Source organism: Phyllostomus discolor, chromosome 3 (assembly GCF_004126475.2).
Source record: "Phyllostomus discolor isolate MPI-MPIP mPhyDis1 chromosome 3, mPhyDis1.pri.v3, whole genome shotgun sequence".
Classification (NCBI taxonomy): Eukaryota; Metazoa; Chordata; class Mammalia; order Chiroptera; family Phyllostomidae; genus Phyllostomus; species Phyllostomus discolor.
The window spans coordinates 173255006-173278625 of NC_040905.2; the positions used below are offsets into that span (position 1 = coordinate 173255006).

The following is a 23620-nucleotide window of genomic DNA, read 5'->3' on the forward strand; positions in this document are numbered from 1 at the left end:
GTGACCCACAGTTAAGTCCCCGCCAAGCCCTCAGAAAATGGGGTAAAGTAGTTGCAGGTTGGCGGGACCCTGGTAGCCGACAAGGCCAGGAGCCCCTGCCTTCCCAACCTGTAACATCGCAGGGGTGCTACCTAGAAAAACCATCGCAAAACTTCCCGCCTAAAAGCGAAAACCCCACCCGCCCCTCCCCCCTGCTTTATTAAGCGCAAGATCTCTAGGCCCACGTGTTTGGTGGGAGGGATTTCTTCTCGACTAGGGGTGGGCCTTTCCCTGTTGTACGTAACCGCCCCGCCCCCGCTCTCGAAGCCAACCTGGACTTTGGTCTCCAGGTGGGGGCGGGGGCGGAAAAATTCCGAAGCTCAGGCTACTGACCCCGTTGCCAGGCGATGGGGGAGGAGGTGGGCCCACCAGGAAAAAAGAGTCGGGCACAGCAACCGACCGGAAAGGGTCCAAGAGCCGGCGGCCCAGACACCTTGGCTCCCGGTCTGGCTGGTGCTCCCTGGTCGGCTCCTGGCTCCGCCTCCGCCCTCCAGCCCGAGCTGCGCACGCGTCGCTGGAGAGGCCACCTCCCCGATGTCCGGCTGGAGGCGGGGCTGCGCGTCCCGCACGGGTTACGCTACTGTCAGAGCCGCGCAAGAGCCAGTATACCGAGCCGGTCTCGCGGGACGGGTACCGGAGGGCCCGCACAAGAGGAAGGCGTGCGGGGGGCTGGCCTCTGAGTCCACTACCGCTGAGGAAAATGGTGTTCGAGTCGGTGGTCGTGGATGTGTTGAACCGCTTCTTGGGGGACTATGTGGTGAACCTGGACAAGTCCCAGCTCTCTCTGGGCATCTGGGGAGGTAACGAACCCGCCGCTGTCCCTCAGTCTTGCCTCTCGCACGACTATTTATTGCTGGAGCCGGGCCCTACCATCTTGGGGCTTCGGGCCCGTGGCTTGCCGGGCGTAGACACCTGCCACCGCCCTCCTCGGGGTCAAATTACGTAGAGCGGGCGGCAGTTCCGGGCCTCCGCCCGCCAGTTTATTTTTTGTGTGTAGGGGATGGGGTCATGGTTGCTGGATGAAGAGGTCCCCTTTTTCCGAGGCCAGCGGCTGAGGGTGCTCTAGAGGACTCCAAGGGTCTGGAGTTCAAATTCCTGCCCTCGTGGTCCGGCTTCTGCTGTGTTGGACGAGGGGAGGCAACCAGAGGCACCTGGGCTTGGTCTTATCCGTGTCATTTCTCTCCCTTGGCTTGTGACGGAGAGCCCACGGAGTGTCGCACGCTGCCTTGCACGTGAAGGCAAGACGCTGTCACCCCAAACGCCCTCCTCTTTCCTTCCCCAGCCTCCGCAGGTAGCCAAACCGGGATGTTTTCTTGGGCCACACCACTCGGACTCCGGGTTGCTCTCCTGGATTCGGCTGATAACAAAAAGCGAAACTCCTGTGCATAATAACTCCAACGGTTGGGTCATGCGTTTTCAGTGCACAGCCTGGCTCTGGAATGTGTTACATTTGGGGTTTTGTGGGTCAGAGCGAGTGACTGAATTTTTAAAGAAACGAGGTGCAAGTGTGCAAAGACGGGGACTAACTTGCCCTTAACGTTGCCTAGATAATGAAGGACCTAAGCTTTACTTTGTATTTGTTTACTTTAGTGCTCTAATTAGCAGCCTCATTTTTAATGCTTCCGTCTGTTTCTGTATTATACCTTTTATTTTGAACACCCGCTAGAAATTAGATTCCTTATCTTTACGAAATGAATCTCCCAGACCAAACGACGTTTGGGTTTTTTGTGTAAATAGTATATATATATATTTTTAAAAATAATTTGTTCTTGAATATGCACACACTTTCAGGCTTCTTCTAAAATACTTGTTTTTCTTGATTTTTTGTCTTTTATGACATAGGTAATTTAGTTTGATAAAGAAGAGTAAGAAGACCTCTTGTTACTTACTAATGTACCTAGAACTGTGGTAGAGAGTGGAACTACAAGAACTGAGGACATAAGTGTTAGGTCCTTTTGGATATTGTTTAATCTGTCCGGCTTCTCATTTGCAAAGTTAAAATAACAAAACGTGCTTCCACCTACCTCAGTGGTGGGAGCCTTGAAAATATTTTATGGTGTACTTTGATTTATAGAGGCAGTTTCCTTCTGTATACCAGGTGGAGGTTTGTGTGGGTGTGATTTATCCCATGATTGTTTATTTAAAATTTACCTATAATAAAATTTACTCTCATGACATATAGTTCCATCTGTCTTGTCAAAATGCAAAGAGGCATGTAGCCACCATCACAATCACAATACAGAAGAATTCCAACAAGACCCCCAAATTCTCTCTGCTGCCCTTTGGCAATCCATCCCACCCAGTCTCTACCCCTCCTCCTGGGAACCACTGATCTATTTCCAACTCCACGGTTTCCCTTTTTTAGAGTGCCATGCAAATGGAAATACGTGGTATGTAGCTTTTGGGGTCTGTCATCTTTTACTTAGTTTTATTCCTTTCATTTAACTTACATAAAATGAATTTGAGAGTCACCCATATGTTGCATGCCATCAGTGTTTCATTCTTTTTTTTTTAAAAGATTGTATTTATTTATTTTTAGAAAGGGAAGGGAGGGAGATAGAGAAACATCAATGTGCAGTTGCTGGGGGTCATGGCCTGCAACCCAAGCATGTACCCTAAATGGGAATCGAACCTGCAACACTTTGGTTTGCAGCCCGTGCTCAATCCACTGAGCTATGCCAGCCAGGGCCAGTGTTTCATTCTTATATATATATTTTAGTAGTATTTTGTGTGGTTATACTGTAAATGTTTATTCAGGGGTTGAAGGACATTTCAGTTTTTGGCAGTTGTGAAGAACTGCTATAAACATTTATGTACTGGTTTTTGTGTGAACATAAATTTTTATTTCATTGTGTGACTACCTAAGAGTGGGATTTTGAGGTCATATGGTAATTGGATATTTAATTTATGTGAAGTGATGGAACTACTTTTTAAAGTGGCTGTACCATTTTCCAACCTCACCAGTGTTGTATGAGTGCTTAGTTGCTTTTCACCCTCACTAGCACTTAGTATTGTTGCTTAAACTTTTTTTGGCCATTCTGATAGGTATATAGTGATAAAGCATTATGGGTTTAATTTTTATTTCCTTATTAATTAAAGATACTGAGCTTCTTGTTCTTATTTGTTCTTTGTGTATTTCCATTGATGTATCTGTTCAAATCTTTTGCTTATTTAATTTTTCTTTTTCTATTGATATTTAATTCACATATTAAATTCACACTTTTAAAATGAAAAGTGTTTTTTTAGGGTAGTCACAAAATTGTGCAACTATCAACACTATCTAATTCTAGAACATTTTCAACCCTGAGATAAACAATATACCCATTAAATAGTTGCTACAAATCTCTCTTAGTCTTCCTCTTCCCTTCCTTCAGCAGCCACTAATCTGATTTGTTTCTATGGATTTGGACATTTCTATGGTTCTGGACATTTCATTTAAATGGAATCATACAATACAAGCGGCCTTTCATTTCTGGTTTCTCTCACTTAACATGTTTTCAAGGTTCATCCATGTTATAAGCATGGATCAGTATTCATTCCTTTTAAGACTGAACAATATTCCATTGTACGAATGCATCACATTTTGTTTATCCTTCATTCAGTTGACGAACATTTAAGTTATTCCTACATTTTGACTTTTATGAGTACTGCTTTGAGCACTTACGTATAAGTTTTTTATAGGCATGTTTTAAATTCTCTTGCGTATATACCTAGAAGTGGAATTACAAAGTGATACGACTTTTTAAGGAACTGCCAAACTCTTTTCCATAGTGTTTGTTTTGTTATTGTCCATTGTTGAGAGCTCTTTAGATATTATGGGTACAAGTCCTTTGTCAGATATGTGATCTGAAAATATGTTCTCCCACTCTTTCCCAAGTTTGTCTTTACAAAGCAAAAGTTTTAAATTTTGATCAAGTCCAGTAGATTAAAATTTTTTTGAGTCATGCTTTTCACGTACATCTACAAAACCTTTGCTTAACCCAAAGTCACAAAGATTTTTCTCCTAAAAATTTATAATGTAATATTTTACAGTAGATTTCTGATCTATTTTTGTATAAGGTATGGTATAGCTGAAGGTTGAGATTCATTTGTTTGCTTGTGGATGCAAATGTCTAATTGTTCTAGCACCACTGACTGAAAATATTCTTTCTCTATTGAGTATCTGCATTTTTGTAAATATCAATATACTTTATATTGTGTAGATTTATTTTTTGGATTGTAATCTGTCTCAGTGGTCTGTGTGGCCATCTTTTTACCAATACCACACCTGCCTTGATAACTAGCTGTATATAGTCTTGAAATCAGGTCCTTTGATCCCTCTAGCTTTGGTGTTTTTCAAATTTTAAAATAACATGTCAGTGTTTTACTTGTAGGTGGTTGGTTATATTTTGAAAAATAAAGCTTTAAATAATAGCTGGAAATTTTTAAAAATCTTTTGAGAATTTAAAAAGTAATATTTCATAAATTTAGAGGATTTAAAAAGCATTCTTTGAAAATTTCAATGCTAGAAACTATAAATAGATGCTACCTTGGAAAAATGTTAAGGTTATGGACTTAATATTTATGGTCTAATGTCAGAAAGATCTATTAGTTTTAAATTTATGCTTTTGGTAGGCTTCTCTGTAAGAATCCAGCTAATTTTACTGTTAGCATATTAATAGTATTAATTAGTATTCAGGAGTCACACGGATGGTTCCAAACTTAATTATGGGTAGTACTCTGAATATTTGTTTCTCAGATAGTTTTTGGAAATTAGAATCCATTTTTCATTAGAAGCATTGTTACATATGAGTGGTGAGTTTCCAAAAACAGATTTAACTATAATGGAGTAGAACAATGCTGCTATACTGAGTCCTATAGATTAAGTAGATTAAGTGCAAGAAAGCTTTAATTTTGTAGGAGGGGAAAATTAATTGATCTTTATCTCAAGTCTTGGCAAATTTGGATGTTGGTAAAGTATACTTGTTCTCCCCCCGTTTTTTATTGTTGTTCAAGTACAGTCGTCTCCATTTTCCTGCCACCACTTCCCCCCACCCCAGCCATCTCCCCTTCCCACCCTTGATTCTGCCCCCCTTTGGTTTTGTCCATGTGTCCTTTATATATGTTCTTGAAAACCCTTCCCATTTTCCCTCCCATTGTCCCCTCCCACCTTCCCTCTGATTACTGTCAGTTTGTTCTTACTTTCAATGCAAAAGTATACTTTTTCTACACCATATACCAATTTCTATTCTTATATACAAACTACTTAGGGAGGTGGTAGTGCTTCATAGACTCATCTGAGATTTATCTTTCAACTTTCTAAAGCAATCTTAACATTTCACACTTCTTTTAAGAGTTAGGCTGCATTTTACTATATGTCATTTTTAACTTAATAAAGCTGTTAGTATATAGTTAATTTATCTGGAGTAGAACACCACAATCTTTTCTTCCTTTTTTTTTTTTTTTTTGTAACAAATGACTCAGGATTGCTTTGTACCTCTAGGTGCCCTTAAAGAGTACTTCAGGGCAAAAGTAATAGAAATTCAGAGGCAGAAGCAGTAGTTAAGGGTGGCTTGTGTGATAAAATGATCATTTATAACACGGGGAGCATCTGAACTTATATACTCCTCTTATTACAGTAATCTCCCCTTATCCACAAGGTATATGTTCCAAGACCCCCAGTGGGTGCCAGAAACCACAGATAGAGTACTGATCTTATATATGCTATATTTTTTCCTATGCCTATATACCTTTTCACTTAAAGGAGGCTGAGCTGCCAGTATCACTGTTCTTTATGCTTTGCGGCCATTATTAAGAAAAATAAGGGTTACTTGAATGCAAACACTGCAATCCCAAGACAGTCAATTTGATAACCTAGCTGGCCACAAAGAGACAATAATGGGTGAGGAGCCTATACAGCGTGGATACACTGAACAAAAAGGGACGGTGCCAGGAGGGTTGGAGCAGGGCTGCGTGAGGTTTCTTCATGCTACACAGGACAATGCACCATTTAAAACTTAGGAATGCTTATTTCTGGAATTGTTCACTTAATGTTTTCAGATCATGGTTGAACACTGGTAACTGGAACTGCAGGTAAATGAAACTGAGGAAAAGGAAATCTAGGATAGGTAGGGACTACTGTGTAGTCTTCCTTCTTCTTTCTCTTGTTTTCTTTAAAATTAAAATATTTGGTCAAGTTTGCAAATTTTTTGTTATGCCTAACATATTTGTTCTTAATGTTCACATTCTGGTTTTGAAATATTTGTTGATGTTTGTTAATCTTTCAGTGTTCTTTTTATAATAGTCATGTTCAGTGGCCACTTAACTGCATACCAGCAATGTACCAGTGGTTCTATAGGAAGATCAACATTTGCTTAGGGCATAATTCCTGATTTTAAGGCATTACTCTGTGATAGAAATATACTGTGAAATCACACAAATGATTGTTATAGTCTAGTGGTAATTATCAATTTAAATTTTTAAACTTTATTTTTACCTTTATGTTCTAAGATAATTTCATAGAACTTTAGAGTTGAAAGGGAACATTTTATTATGAAAAGTGTTCAAACATAGATCAATTTTATAAGGTTTTACAGCCCATAACCATATACCCACAATCTAGATTCTGTTGTTAACTATATAGTAACAGCTTTATTTAGTTAAAATTGACACATAGTAAAATGTACAGATTTAGAGTCTACAATATGATAAATTTGACACGTACGCACTTGGGAAACTGTCATTATGATCAAGATAATGAACATAACCATCACATCCAAAAGTTTCCCTGCCCCCATCCCCAGAGGCATCCAATATTCAGATTTTTTTTCTATCATACCTATCTCTCTTCCTTGTTTGCTGAGTTTTTTTCAAGATTGTTGAATTTTTGAAATGATTTTTCTTTATTGATATGGTCGTAAGATTTTTCTTCTTCAGCCATTGATATAAAGTGTTATGTTAATTGATTTTTGAATGTTCTTTCCTTTAACTTTTCATAATTGTCTCTTCCCTTTTTTACTTAATCCGGTTAGATGTCAAAGAACCAGTCTTTGGTTTCATTAACTTTTCTCTGTTGGTATTCTGTATTGAATTTCATTAATTTGTGGTCCATTAATTATTTCTTTTCTTCTCTTTGCTTAGGATTGAAGTTTTTCTTTTTTTGAAATCCTAAGGTGGAAGCTTTGATTATTGATTTTAGATATTTTCTCTGATATATGCACCCAATAATATAAATCTTCCTGAGTCCTGCTTTTGCTGCATAGCACCAAGATTGATAAGCTGTATTTTTATTTGATTCAAAATATTTTAAATTGCTTTTGAGATGTCTTCTTGACCTATACATTATTTACAACTAGTGTTTATTTAATAAACTTCACATATTTAAGATTTTTCAGCTTTCTATTATGGATTTCTAGTTTAATTCTGTTGTGGTATAAAAGCAAACTTTGTATGACTTCTGTTCCTTTAAATTGTTAAGGTATATTTTATGGCCCAGAGTGTGGTCCATCTTGGTAAATGCTCCATGTGAACTTGAGAAGAGTATGTATTTGCTGCTGCTTGGTGAAATCCTCTATACATGTCAGTTAGATCCCTTTGTTTTTAATTTGTGTGTTTATATTTAAAGTAGGTTTCTTGTAGACCCCTTATAGTTGTTGGGGTTTTTTTTTCTTACCCTCTCTGTCAGGTCTGTTTCTTAATTGTTACATTTAGACCATTAACATTTTATTTAAAGTGATTATTGATGTAGTTGGGTTAATGGATTTATAGCTATCATATATGTAGCTCTCTTGTATTTGTTGCATGTCTTTATTTTCATTTAAAAATCTTCCCCTACTTTTCTGCCTTCTTTGGTTTTGATTGAGCATTTTGTATGATCTACTTATTTTCTTCTCTTCGCATATCAATTATATTTCTTTAATTTTAAAAGTGGTTGTCCTAGAATTACAGTATGCCTTTAATATAATTTCACTTTAAAATAACACTATAATGCTTCACAAATAATGGAGATACCTTATAACAGAGTATTCTAATCCATCCCTTCTGCCCCTTATAACATTGCTGTCATTCATTTCACTTGTCCATAAGCTGTATTCAATGCATTATTGCTGTTATTATTTTGAACAGTTCTTCATTAGGTTATTGAGAATAAGGAAAATAAATGGCTTGATTTTACTTTTACTTATCCCTTTCCTCATGCTCTTGTACATCTGAATTTCTGACCTATATCTTTTTTTAATCTCTGAAAACTTTCAACACTTCTTGCAAGGAAACTCTACTAGCAATAAATTCCGTCAGTTTTTGTTTGTCTGAGAAAGTATTTCCCTTTTTACCTGCCCCCCCAATTTAAAAAGTGTGGTAAGATGCAACATAAAATTTGTCATCTTAATTAACTATTTTAAGTGTACAGTTCATTGGCATTAAGTATATTCTCATTGTTGTGCAGCCATCACCACCATCCATCTCTGAAACTCTTTTGCAAAACTGAAATACTGGGTATTATATGGGTAGTTAAGCAGTAACAACCCATTTTCCTTTCCTGTAGCCCCTGGAAATACCATTTTATTTTCTCTCTTTGACCATACGAGGTACCTCATGTAAGTGGTATCATACAATATTTGTCCTTTTGTGTCTGGCTTATTTCACTTAGCATAATGTCTTCAAGGTTCATCTATGTTGTTGCATATGTCAGAACTTTATTAATTTTTAAGGCTGAATAATATTTTATTGTATGTATATACCATATTTGTTTCTTACTCCATCTGTCAATGGACACTAGGGTTGCTTCTATCTTTTGACTATTGTGAGTAATGCTGCAACAGACATAAGTATTCAAATATCTCTTTGAGTCCCTGCTTTCAAATATTTTGGGTTTATATCTACCAGTGGAATTGCTGGGTCATATGGTAATTCTATTTTTATTTTTGTGGAGCCACATATTATTTTCCATAGAGGCAGCATCATTTTACATTCCTACCAACAGTGCACAAGGGTCACAATTTCTCCACATCTTCAGAAACATTTGTTATTTTGTGTTTTGTTGATAGAAGCCATCCTAATGATTGTGAGATGATATTTCATTGTTGTTTTGATTTGCATTTCCGTAATAAGTAGTGATGCTGAACATGTTTTCCTGTGCTTATTGGCCATTTGTATATCTTCTTTGGTCAAATGTCTATTAAAGACCTTTGGCTATCTTTTGTTTTTGTTGTTGTTGTTGAGTTGAAGGAGTTCTTTCTATATTCTGGATATGAGTTGCAAACATGTCTCCCATTCCATGTGTTGCCTTTGTACTGTTGTTAGTATCGTATGATGCACAAAAGCTTTTAATTTTGATGAAGTCCAAATCATCTCCTTTTTGTTGTTTCCTGTGCTTTTGGTGTCATACCCAAGAAATCATGGCCAAATCCAGTGTCATGGAACTTTTCACCTATGCTTTCTTTTAAGAGTTTTATAGTTTTAAGGTCTGACATTTAAATCTTTGATCCATTTTGAGTTAATTTTTGGATGTTATATGGCTTTTGTATTAAATTAATACTGACCTCATAGATTGAGTTTGGAAGCATTCTTTGCACTTCAGTTTTTTGGAAGAGGTTAAGGGAAATTAAAAAAAAATGTTTGGCCCGGACTTCCGGCAAGATGGAGGAATAGGTGGACGCACCGTACCTCCTCGTACAACCAAGATTAGAAAACCAATAATTTACAACAATAATTTACTATCAGAATAACACCCAGATCCGGCAGAGGATTTGTCTGAATGGGAGTCGGGCAGCCAAGAAGTTGAAGTAGACGCATTCATCCGGACTGGTAGGAGAAGACGAGCCGGCGGGCGCGGGGCTGGCGCGGGTCGGCGGCCCGCGGAGGTCGGGGGAAGGTTTGGCGCGAAATCAGCGCAAAAGCCATCGGGCGCGTAAGAAGGCAGTGGTGATCCCTGAGTACGCAAGCTGAGGCTGGCAGACCTAGAGGGGCAGCGATTGTGGACCAGGGCAGAACTCGCGGCCCAGAAGCCCAGACAAGGGTCTGAGTCCAGGGGAACGGAACTACCGCCATTGTTTTCTCCTGCCCCGCTCCCGCCCCGCCCCCACATATAACGTCACAATCTAGCGACCGGGGTGCCCAGCCCCGGTGAGCACCTAAGGCTCCGCCCACCACCGTAACAAGAGCAACCAGACCGGGAAAAAAAAAAAAAAAAAGGAGAGACAGGGGAAAAAAAACACACCATGTTTTCAACAAAGCAGATCAGTCCCCCAGGACTCATCCTTTTGAGCGACCAAGAAATAGCCAATCTATCAGATGCGCAGTTCAAAACACTGGTGATCAGAAAGCTCACGGAACTGGTGGATTTTGGACGAAATCTAGATGAAAGAATGCAGATTACCATAAAACAGATGCAGGAAGACACGCGGAGGAGAGCCAATAGTGAAAGGAAGGAATCTGAGTCTCAAAACAATACAGTGGACCAGAAGGAAGATAGAATCAACCAAGCAGGAAAGCATGATGAAATAAGAATTCAAAAAATTGAGGAAAAGATTAAGAGCATCCAAGACACCTTTAAACGTTCCAATATCCGAATTATAGGGGTACCAGAATCGGAAGGGGAAAAGCAACAGATTGAGCACGTATTTGAACAAATAATAAAGGAGAACTTCCCCAATCTGGCAAAGGGAACAGTCTTCCAAGAAATCCAAGAAGCTCAGAGAGCCCCAAAGAAGTTGGACCCAAGAAGAAACACACCAAGGCACATCATAATTACATTAGCCAAGGTAAAAACAAAGGAGAGAATCCTAGAAGCAGCAAGAGGTAAGGGGACAGTCACCTACAAAGGAGTTCCCATCAGACTGTCAGCTGATTTCTCCAAAGAGACCTTACAGGCAAGAAGGGGCTGGAAAGAAATATTCCAAGTCCTGAAAGACAAGGACCTACATCCCAGATTGCTCTATCCAGCAAAGCTCTCATTTAGAATGGAAGGGCAGATAAAGTGCTTCTCAGATAAGGTCAAGTTAAAGGAGTTCATCATCACCAAGCCCTTATTTTATGAAATGCTAAAGGGACTTATCTAAGAAAAGAAGATAAAGAAAAGACATGTATAGTAAAAGGACAGCAAACTCACAAATATCAACAACCACACCTAAAGCAAAACCAAAAGAAACTAAGTAAACAATTAGAACAGGAACAGAACCACAGAAATGGAGGGCACATGGAGGGTTAGCAGCAGGGGGGTGGGAGGAGGAGAGAGGGGGAAAAGGTATAGAGAATAAGTAGCATAGAATGTAGGTTGAAAATAGATAGGGGGAGGGCAAGAATAGTACGGGAAATGTAGAAGCTAAAGAACTCATAAGTATGACACATGGACATGAAGTAAAGGGGGAAATGTGGGTGGGAGGGGGGTACAGGGTGGAGGGGAGAGAAGCGGGGAAATGGGACAACTGTAATAGCATAATCAATAAAATATATTAAAAAAAAAATGTTTGGTAGAATTCACAGTGAGTCCATCTGGTCCTGGACCTTTCTTTTGTTGTTGTTGGGAGGGCCTTGATTACTGATGAAACCTCCTGATTAATTACAGATCTGCCCAGATTATCAATATTTTCAATATTTATTAGTTGTTAGAATTGTGTTTCTAGGATTGTATCCATTTCATCTAGGTTATCTAATTTGTTGATATACAGTTGTTCATAGTACTCTCCTATAATCCTTTTACTACTTGTAAAATTGGTAGTATTGTCCACTCTATTTTTGATCTTAGTTATTTGACTCATCTTTCTTTTCTTATTCAGCCTACCTAAAGATTTGTCAACTTTGATTTTTTTTGAAGAAGCAACCTTTGTTCTTATCAATTTTTCTCTATTGATTTTATCTTGTCTATTTTAAACTTTATTATTTTGGTCTGTGGTAGTTTTGGGTTTAGTCACTCTTTTTCTGTTTCTTTAAGGTGCAGATTTAAATTGTTGATTTGACATATGTATTCTTTTGCTGCATCAGTTTTCCTTCTGTGTTGATTTCTAGATTCATTCCATTATCAGAAAAGATACCATATATGATTTCAGTCTTTTAAAATGTATTCAGATTTATTGTTGCCTAACATGGGAATTATCCTAGAGTGTGTTCCATGTGCACTTGAGAAAATTATGTATTCTGCTGTTGTTTTGTTGCATGTTTTTTATGTTTGTTAAGTTCAATTAGTCTGTTTCCTTGTTAATATTCTGTCTGTTTTTTATCCACTACTAAAGTCATATTGAAGCCTCCTAGTATTATTGTAGAGCTGTCTATTTCTCTATTTAATTTTGTCAGTGTTTGCATGATATGCTTTTGAGTGTGATGTTTGGTGTATAAGTGTATGCTTACAAGTATATCTTTTTAGTGAGTTGATCCTTTTATCATCATAAAAGCATCATATAATGCTTTTTATCACCAAAAAAGCATCATATAATGCTTTTTTGTCTGTTGCAATGACTTTGACTCATAGTCCATTTTGTTTAGTATTAGTGTAGCTGTCTGTGCTACCCACAGAAGCACCTACATTTTGAATGCATTTGCAACACTATGGACCCAAACACATGTGATTTGGACCCATACACTGCACAGCAGAATACAATGGTAAACCACTGCTGCATTTTTAAATTAAAATTTTTTTAAATTTTGTTTTACTTTGAAAACCCTATGATGAGACAGTCGAAAATGAAATATCAGATAATGCTGAAAGATAACACTCCCAGGTCAGAAAACACTCAAATGGTTAATGGGGAAGAGTAGAGAGCAAGTACAAATAGTATTGTTGCTTATGACATAGCCAAACCAAAGCCAGAAGGACATCTAGCAGCTGATGTGTACAAAGGCAAAAGGAAAATACAGCACATGCTGCACACCACATGCCATTAGAAATGGAATGTAACAAGCATGAGCCAAGGTAAACCAAGAAATGGGACAACTGCACATTCTAGTGTTTGGTGTTAGTGAACTCAAATAGACTAGAATGCAACATTTATAATTGGAGATTTACAATAGAGATAGAAGAGAACAATACAAAAGGAAAAACAAGTGATAGCTCTATCAGAAGATTCAAGAAATAAAAGCAAATCCAAACCTAGAATAAGAAGGCTGAACGACCACTAAGGAAGTACATTATCTGACCAGGAAAAATAAAGGGAAGGTGGAAATAATATACTGAAAAATCTATACAGAAAAGACAAAAGTATGACAGATAGCTTTGAATTAGATTATTAAGAGAAAGAACCTGTAATTCTGGAAAGTGAAGTGAAACCTGCCCTGAAAGTATTAGGGGGAAAAAATGACCAGGGTTAGATGCGATTCTAATAGAAATTTTTCAAGCTGTAGAGACTGAATTTGTCAAAATTTTAACAAGAATATGTCAACAAATATGGAAAATAAAACAATGGCCTACAGACTGAAAGTGGTTGATATACATCCCAATTATTAAGAAAGGAGATGCCAAGGAGTGCAGTAAATATAGGACCATTACCTTCATTTCCCATTCAAGTAAAGTGATGCCCAGTGTGATGCAACAAAGGCTTCTTCCTTACGTAGAACAAGAAATGCCAGATGTTCAAGCTGGATTCAGGAAAGGAAGAGGTAGTAATTGTGAACATTCATTGGATATTGGCATGCTCCAAAGAATTTCAGAAGAACATTAGTCTGTGTTTTATAGAATACAGAGAAACCTTTGACTGTGGTTCATGAAATGCTGTGGGTATCTCTGAAAGAAATGGTTGTGCCTCAGCACTTGATTGTTCTGATGTATAACCTGTGTTGTGGCAGGAAGCCACTATCAAGACAATATGGAGACAGAGAACAGTTTCCTATAGGCAGAGGTATCAGATGAGGGTTCATTTTATCTTCCTAATTTTAAAATCTGTACTAGAACATATCATATGAACACTGGGCTGGACTCAGAGGAAGGAGGAGTAAAAATTGGTAGAAGAAATACAAATTACTTAAGATATGCAGATGATCATCTTACTGGCTGAAAGAAGCAATAGTTTGAAATGACTTTTGTTGAAAGTGAAAGGAGAAGGTGTCAAAGCCATACTGCATTTGAACATCAAGATAAAAAGCATGACTACAGAAAAAATATACAACTTTAACATAAACTATGAAGATACTGGAATTGTTACAGATTTTGTTTACCTTGGTTCAGTCATCAATTCAAATGGAGACAGCAGCCAAGAAATCAAAAGAAAGCTGAAACTTGGGTGGAAAGGCAGTAATAGAATAGGAAAGGTCATCAAGTACCAAGATGTGTTATTAGTGATCAGGACTCAGATCATCCACATCCTTGTATTTTCATTTACTATGTGTGAATGAGAAAGCTGGACAATGAAGAAAGCTGATAAGGGAAAACAGATTCATTTGGAATACAGCATTTTGGGGAGAACTTTATGGATACCCTGAATCACCACAAAGATGAACAAGGGGGTCCTCAGGCAAATTAAGCCTGAAATATTACTGAAGGCAAAAATGGCAAAACTGAAGCTGTTCTACTTTGGTTATCATGAGAAGGGAGGGATCTTTGGAAAAGACAGCTTTGGAAAAAATAGAAGGCAAGAGAAGAGGTAGACCATGTATGAGATGGATTGATTCCATAAGGAAGTCATAGGCATAAGTCTTAAGGAGGTGGTCAGGGCTGGAGAGGACAGGATGCTGTGTACATCACTCATTCATGTGGTTACCAGGAGTTGGAGCTGACTCATTGGGACATAAAACACATGGACATGCCTGCACACATCTCTGCCCTCTTGGATATTTGTGTGGGAAGTCTGTTTCCATTCTTTTACTTTCAACCTATATGTGTCATTAGAGCTAAAGTTAGTCTCTTGTAGGTGGCAAATAGTAGGATTTTATTTTATTTAAAAACCATTCTGCCCATCTTTGTCTTTTGGGGAATTTAATTACAATTAAAATAATTACTGGTAGGAAAGGACTTACTATTGCCATTTTGCTAATTATTTTCTATATGTCTTTTAACTTTTTCTGTCATATTTACCCCTTATTCCCTTTGTATACAGTCAGGTTTTTTAAGTGACATGTTTTTATTCCCTTATTTCCTTTTGTGTTTTTCTATAGATATTTTCTCTGTGGTTTCACAGGGATGACACATAATATTTTAATTTTTTTATACATTTCAGCCATATTGTATGTGGGTTTCATTATATCTACACCTGCATTAACACTTCTCTTTGCAGTTTTTTTTTTCTTTTTTTAAAAAGATTTTATATATTTGTTTTTAGAGAGAGGGGAAGGGAGGAAGGATGGGAGGGAGAGAAACATCAGTGTGTGGTTGCTTTTCATGCGCCCCCTACTGGGGACCTGGCCTACCACTCAGGCATGTGCCCTGACAGGGAATCAAACCGGCGACCCTTTGGTTTGTAGGTCGGCACTCAATCCACTGAGCCACCCCAGCCAGGGCATAATATTTTAATTTTATAACAACATATTTTAGCCCGATACTAACTTAACTTTAATCACATCAGTAACTTTAGTCCATTAGAGCTTACCTCCCCAACTTTGTTGTTGATATAACAAATGACATTTTTCTATATTATGTACCTATTAACATAGACTTATACTTTTATTCCTTTGTCTTTTAAATCCTGTAAAAGAACAAAAAGTGGAGTTACAAAGTAAAATTGTAATAATACTGTTTTTTATATTTTTCCATGTATTTACCTTTACTATAGAACATATAAATGTGTGTGTGTATACACACATATTTGTTTTTCTTGTGGTTTTATGTTGCTGCCTAGCATTTTTCAACTTGGACTCTCTAACATTTCTTGTAAGGCAGATCTACTGGTAATAAGCTCCTTCAGCTTTTGTTTATCTGACTGTATCTTAATTTTTTACTCATTTTAAGTAGATATATTTTGCTGGATATAATGTTCTCAGTGGACTTTTTTTTTTTGTCTTTCAACACTTTAAAGACATCTCTGTTCTGGCTTGTGAGATTTCTGCAGAGAAATCTACTGATAGTCTTATTGAGGAGTCTGTGTATATGTCCATTTTTTCTTGTTGCCTTTAATCTTTGTCTCTGATTATCATGTTTCTTGATTGAGATTCTTGGATTTATATAGCCACATTTTTCTTCAGATTTGGGAGTTTTGGTAATTATTACTAAAAATAAGTTCTGTTTCCCTTTCTTTTTCCTCCTGTTGGACTTACATAATGCATACATTTGACAATGTCCCATGAGTCCCTTAGGCTCTGCTCACTTTTTTCATTTAAAATTTTTGTTCCTCTGTATTATTATTTTTGTTTATTTATTTTTAATTTTTAAATAATTTGGTTTCAAGGTTGCTGACTCATTGTTTTGTCTGTTTGAGTCAGCTTTTGACTTTCTCTAGTGAATTGTTTGATTCAATTACTCCTTGTACCTGTCTTGGGGTATGTGTGTTTCTCTGCTTTCATTCAAGGTTTTTAATTTTCGGTTGATCTGACTTACATATAACAATGTGTAAATTTAATGGGTGTAACATATTGATTTGATACATTTCTCTACAGAATTGGGCAAAAGTAGTTTTACAGTTGTGAGTATACAAAACACAGAGTTTATTCTTGTATTAATTAGTTGTTGTATTATGTTCCATACCTACTTTGGCCTCACCTTGTATTGCATTATGAGTACCACTGTAATTTTAGCTAACACCCTTACCATGACACATAGTTATCATTTCTTTTTTGTGGTGAGAACATTTAAGATGTAGTCTCTTAGCAATCTTGTAGTATGTAATGCAATATTGTTGACTATAATCACTATGATGTACATTAGATCAGCAGAACTTACTCATTTTCTAGTTGCATATTTGTGCACTTCAACATCTCCCTAATTACCCCACATCCCAGCTCCTGGTAACAACCATTCTACTCTCTGTTTCTGAGTTCAACTTTTTTTATATCGTACATAAATATTTGTCTTTCTATGTCTGGCTTATCTTACTAAATGTAATGCCCTCTAATATCCATCCATGGTATAGCAAATGGCAGGATTTTCTTTTTTTTCATGGCTGAGTATTTCATATATTTTACTTTTTGTATGTATCCCTTCTCTTTATCCCTTCTCTGTTGATGTACACACTTAGGTTGGTAACATATCTTCGCTATTGTGAATAATGTTGCAGTGAATGTGGGAGTAGAGATATCTTGGTGATATCCCATTTTCTTTCCCTTTGGATGTACACCCAGAAGTGGCATTTGTGGATGACATTCAAGATTTTTCTTAGTCTTTGGTTGTCTTCAGTTTGATTATGATATGCCTAAGTTTAGATTTTATTTTGTTTTGTTTTTTGTATTTTTCTGCTTGGTGTTCTCCAGGCTTCCTGGATCTATGGTTTGGTGTCTTGATCATTGATTTTGGAAATTTTTCTGTCATTATTAATCCATTTTTTTGCCATTTTGCCTTCTAGCATTTCCATTATGCATATGTTACAACTATTACAATTGTCCTCCAGTTCTTGGACATTCTGTTTCATCATTTTTCTTTTATTTTTCTCTTTGTGCTTTAGTTTGGGAAGTTTATGTTTATGTATCTTGCCGATTTTGGATTAAAGAATTTCCAGTTGTTTATTGCAAATATATTTACATATAATTCATTTTTATATCTTGTTCTTATATCATGCTGCCTTGCTAGATTCATGTTATTTGTGTAATTCTGATTGAAATGTAAAAACATGGAGCTACAACTGCAGAGGTCATAACTTAAAATAAATGATGTTTGATCGAACATATAATCTTAGGTTGAAAAGTGAAGGTGAGCTAATAAGACTATAGTTGGATTCTGTTTTCTGGTATGTACTGGATTGGCCAAAAAGTCCATTTAGTTTTTTCCATAAAATAAAAACACATTTTTCATTTTCACCAATAACTGTATTGATTTGGATATTTTGAATATATCAGCTCTTTCCTGCTGTTGGCTTCTAGTGGGTAGAGGCCAGAGGTGCTGCTAAACATCTTCCAACCCTCAAGACAGCCCCACAGCAAAGAATTATTTGGCCACAATGTCAATAGTACCAAGAAACTTTGCAAAAACACTTTTGACACATTCAGTCAGTCACAGCATCTTCTCTAATACTGCACACATCTTTTTTTGAGTTTCAGTTGTGTTTTTCCCTTTCTTGAAACTAAGCACATACACTGGTAGTGTTGCTTATTGTCTTCCATGTTCAATAATAAAACAGACAAAAATTCACCAATTTTGATATATTTTTTTAAATGCATGCTGATATGACAGCTGTCACAATACAACCTAACAAAATTGTATCTAATGATGTTAAAAACACCTGAGCACTACAAGAACCATTGTATGGAAAAAAATCAAACGAACTTTTTGGCCAACCCGTCATCTTATTTTTAACTCTTTTTTTCTTAACACAACATTTTAGGGATGAAGTACACCTAACTTTTAAAATGAGAAATATTTGAATACTTCAATTTTATTTTTTTAATCTTTTTTTTAGGAGCTGTGGCTCTGAAGAACCTGGAAATTAAAGAAAATGCCCTGGTATGTTTTGACCATAAGAAATTTGATAGTGCATTAATATAGACTTTTTCCTGATTTACTTTGTTACCTTATATCATTTAAGTTTGAGAAAATTTTTTGAAAGTAAGTTTTGTAAAATGTGAATTTTGCAAAAATGGATTGTTAACCTCCTTAAAATCACAAACTGACAGCATAATTTTCTCCACTTAAAAATCTTCTAATATTTCTTTATGGTTTTATTTTTAAAAGCTATTCAAGTATAATTGAAATACAATGTTGTATATTTTTTACTTATTTTCCCAGTTATCTTCAATTTCTTATTTTAACCAGTTTTTAGTATAGAATTGAGTGTCATTAATATCATTTACAATGTTGTGTAACCATCACCAGTATCTGTTTCTAAAACTTTTTCATTATGCCAATGGGAACCCTGTAACCATGAAAGAATTAACTTTCCAGTCCTTCTCTCTGTAGACTCTGGTAACCTCTAATCTATTTTTTGTTTCTATTCATTTACCTATTCCAGGTTCCTCATATAATTAGAATAATGCTATTTTGTCATTTTCTGTCTGGCTTGTTTTACTTAGTGTTATTCCTTTGAGGTTCACCAATGTTACAGCGTATATCAGAACATCTTTCTTTTTTACTGCCAAATAATATTCCACTATATGTATTTGCCACATTTTGTTTGTCTGTTCTTCTGTTGATGGACACTTGGATTGTTTGTGTCTTTTGACTCTTATGAAAAATGCTGCCATGAACATGGGCATACACATAGCTTTTCGAGTCCCTGCTTTCCGTGTATGTGAGTTAATACCTAGGGGCTGAATATGCTGGATTATATGGTAAATTTATTTTATAGCCTTTTCAGGAACCACCAAACTGTTTTCTACAGCAGTTGAAGCATTTTATATTCCTACTAGTAATGCATAAGGGTTTCAGTTTTTCACATCCTTGACAACATTTATTTTTTGATAATATGCATCCTAATGGGTATAAGGTAGTATCTCATTTTAACATCTCAATGTTTTTTCTTAGCATTTCTTTTGTGACTAGTAAGGTTGAATATCTTTTCATGTGTTTATTAGCCATTTGTATATGTTCTTAGGGGAGATGACTGTTGAAAACTGTTATCAATATTTTAACTTTTTTTTGGTCAAGTTATATAGTTCTTCATATATTCTGGATTTTCACCCTCACCAGATACATGATTTCTAAAAATGTCCCCCCATTCTGTGGGTTGCCTTCTGTGTTGATGATGTTCTTTGATTCTCAGAAGTTTTTAACTTTGATGACACTGAATTTTATGTTTTTTTTCCTTCTGTTGCCTTTTCCTTTGGTGTGATATATCCAAGAAATCACTGCCAAATTTTACTTTGTTTTCTTAAAAGGTTTTATAGTTTTAGTTCTGTTTAGGCATTTGGTCCATTCTGAGTTAATTTTTGCATATTGCATTCTTTTGCAAGTGGGTATATAGTTTTCCCAGCACCACTTATTAGAAAGGCTGCCCTTTCTCCCACTGACTGTGGAGAATTTTTTCATGATATTTTTGCAATGTGGAGCTTTAATCTCTTTACAAGTACTTGTTGACAGTGGAATTTTTTCCACTTTTTTTCCCCAAACAAGGTAAAAGTGGTAGCGATTCTGGTATGGGTAACTTAGGTGGTCAGTATTACTTTAGAGCCTTTTCCCTATTTATTTTCAAAAAGATCAGTCTTCCTGAATTTTAGGAATTTGAGCACAATAATCCAATTATATATTTATAAATTTAAATGTATCAAAGGTAAAGGGAAGATGTAAGTTAACTTAAATTCTTTAAATAATTCTACGAAGAAACAAATAGTCATCTATTTTGTTGAACTGTATGTGTACTAATATTTTATATCTATGTATTTTTTGTAGAGTCAACTGGATGTACCATTTAAAATTAAAGTTGGTCATATAGGTAAGCTCTGTTTATTTGAATGTTCTCCTTGCTGGACATGCATCCAGAATAATATGCTTAGTGTTCTGTAATGTGATATTTTTTATGTTTCTGAGCATTAATTGAAAATAATAATAATTAATTATTGAATTAATTATTATGAATAATTTTCATCTAGGTGGAACTTAACTGCATGACTTAAAAATATTGTGTGGTCCACATATTCTTTGCCCAATACGTATGAAATGATACATCTTACTAGGTGATAAAAATGAGTTATTTGAGAGCCAAAACTTTGAGAGCATAATAACCCATTCAGTTTTTTAGGTTTCTAACTAGTTATCATATCTGTATTCTGATTGGCCATGGATACGTGGTGTAAGGAGTAGAATCTAGAGGAGCCAGACAGTGTGGCTATGGACCTATCAGAAACCAAGTTTCTCGCCCCTGGAACTTTTCTAGGTTTCCAACCTAGAATTTTGTGCTAGTTCTTGTTCTGTATTATTTTCTTGGTGTTGATATTTTACATTTTAAATGTATTGTTGGAGCAAAAACTGATTGGAATATGTGTTTTAAAGTGTTTGATTAAAAGGTACAGGGAATAAGAAGCTTAAACTAGTAGGTACAAAATAGACAGAGGGAGGTTAAAAATAGTATAGGAAATAGAGAAGCTGAAGAAGTTATATGTACAACCCATGGACTTGAACTAACTGGAGCGGAATGTTGGTGGGAGGAGGGGTGCAGGGCAGAGGGGGATAAAGGGGAGAAAAAATGGGACAACTGTAATAGCATAATCAATAAAATATACTTAAAAAATAAAACGTTTAATAAAAACATGTATGTTTGTTTTTTATATTATGTTTGCTTATTGTTTCAACTTCCTTGTTTAAATTACTTTTTGAACTTTATTGCTTTAAATATTGTGCATGATGATAGTGTCATTATTTGAGACTTGAAAGTTACCTAGATATACTTTGTTGTACAGATAGATTGTGTAGTAGTCAGGCTGCAGAGGATGGGGTAGGGGTAGCATTGAAAAAGCATGCATTTTGAAAGCAGAGAAATCTGCCACCATTTACTAGCTGTGTGATATTGTGTCCTCAGGATTCTTATCTGCATAATTGGGAAAGTCATAACCATGCAGGGTAACCATCATCATCATCATCATTCTCAGTCAGTAGTTCCTCTTGATTGAGGACTATGTGCTATATAGTGAATCTGGCACTTCAAGTGCATTATGTCATTTTGTTCCTGTGACTGTCTGATGGGGACAGTGATGCTGTTTCATATTACAAATGAGGAAAGAGGGACAGAGTGACTAAGTAGCTGCTCAAGATTAATGATGGTTCTTGGTACAGTAGATTCAGTATTTTTTAAAAATTATTGTACAGTTGCTTCCATTTTTCCCCTACCACTCCCACCCATCCCAGCCATCCCCACCTACTACTCTCAACTCCGTCCCCATTAGACTTTGTTCATGTGCCCTTTATACATGAAACAAGGTATTTTGAAAGCTCATCTAAGTTATGTGATAAATATCTCCATAATTTTGTGCACTTATGGTTGGTGTTAGACTATGGTATGCCCCTTCCTGTGGAGCTTTCCCCGCTGCAGACGAGAATGAGTCATTCCAGACACAGTCTGTTGTTCAGGCGAGAAAGGGGAGGGCTCTAGTGGAGAATGCCCTGAGCCCTTCTCCAAAACAGTTTTTATTGGGATTGGTATGTGCAGGGGTATGTATATAGCATACATGCATAGCTCATTAGTCAATGTCTAAAGGCTACAGTTATAAAAAACAGATATTATTTATAGATGACAATTGAAGAAACAGAGATCTGCCTCAGGTCAGGGTCTGTTAGACATACTGACACCAGATGGTTGTTAAGGTGTATTTCATGAGATAAGGAGTTCACTCCTTATGCTTTGTACTTAAACATCTGGTTTACACCAACAGGGCTATAGCAAAGCAAAGCAAGCTTCAAAGGATACAAGTATTCTTCAGGCCTGATTTACCATGCGAACCCTCAGTGTTATATCAGGTTGTGCCTGCCACCTGCATTCCCAGCATTCCAGTCGAGATTTACAGGCAAGGCCTTGCTCATGCGGGGCTACAGTCTCTGATACCACACAACGTGGTCCCCAGCAGTTAGACCATTTGCCCATGGAAGTTTTCATTATCTTACATTGCTGAGACACAAGTTATCTCCACTCCTCCCAATTTAAAGGCATTTTAGTATAAATAAAAGGGGAAACCATGGCACCCATTACTTTTCCACCTAACATTTATTTTTGCATATTTCTATATGATTTTTTATTTGTACCCTTTAGTTACTTATAATCATAGTATATGTACAGTTCCATACCCTAACATTTAATAATGATTTCTCTTTTTTAAATGTATTTTATTGGTTATGCTACAGTTGTCCCATTTCCCCCCTTCTCTCCCCTCCACCCTGTACCCCATCTCCCACCCACATTCCCCCCTTTAGTTCATGTCCATGTGTCATACTTATGAGTTCTTTAGCTTCTACATTTCCCGTACTATTCTTGCCCTCCCCCTATCTATTTTCAACCTACATTCTATGCTACTTATTCTCTATACCTTTTACCCCTCTCTCCTCCTCCCACTCCCCTGTTGCTTACCCTCCATGTGACCTCCATTTCTGTGGTTCTCTTCCTGTTCTAGTTGTTTACTTAGTTTCTTTTGGTTTTGCTTTAGGTGTGGTTGTTAATAATTGTGAGTTTGCTGTCCTTTTACTATACATGTTTTTTCTTTATCTTCTTTTCTTAGATAAGTCCCTTTAGCATTTCATAAAATAAGGGCTTGGTGATGATGAACTCCTTTAACTTGACCTTATCTGAGAAGCACTTTATCTGCCCTTCCATTCTAAATGAGAGCTTTGCTGGATAGAGCAATCTGGGATGTAGGTCCTTGTCTTTCATGACTTGGAATATTTCTTTCCTGCCCCTTCTTGCCTGTAAGGTCTCTTTGGAGAAATCAGTTGACAGTCTGATGGGAACTCCTTTGTAGGTAACTGTCTCTTCTTCTCTTGCTGTTTTGAAGATTCTCTCCTCTGTAATCTTGGGTAATATAATTATGATGTGCCTTGGTGCGTCCTTGGGTCCAACTTCTTTGGGACTCTCTGAGTTTCCTGGACTTCCTGGAAGTCTATTTCCTTTGCCAGATTGGG

General features: G+C 36.7%; 1 protein-coding gene across 1 annotated transcript in view; it reads left to right on the forward strand.

The window, feature by feature from the left end:
* The first annotated feature begins 405 nt into the window (after window positions 1-405).
* Window positions 406-23620, forward strand: part of VPS13A (vacuolar protein sorting 13 homolog A) — a 217331-nt gene continuing 194116 nt past the window's right edge. Inside the window, exons 1-3 of the mRNA XM_036021769.1 lie at window positions 406-839; window positions 18483-18526; window positions 20408-20450. Of these exons, the coding sequence (XP_035877662.1) occupies window positions 740-839; window positions 18483-18526; window positions 20408-20450 (187 nt within the window). The 5' untranslated portion in view covers window positions 406-739. The remainder of the gene's footprint in view (window positions 840-18482; window positions 18527-20407; window positions 20451-23620) is intronic.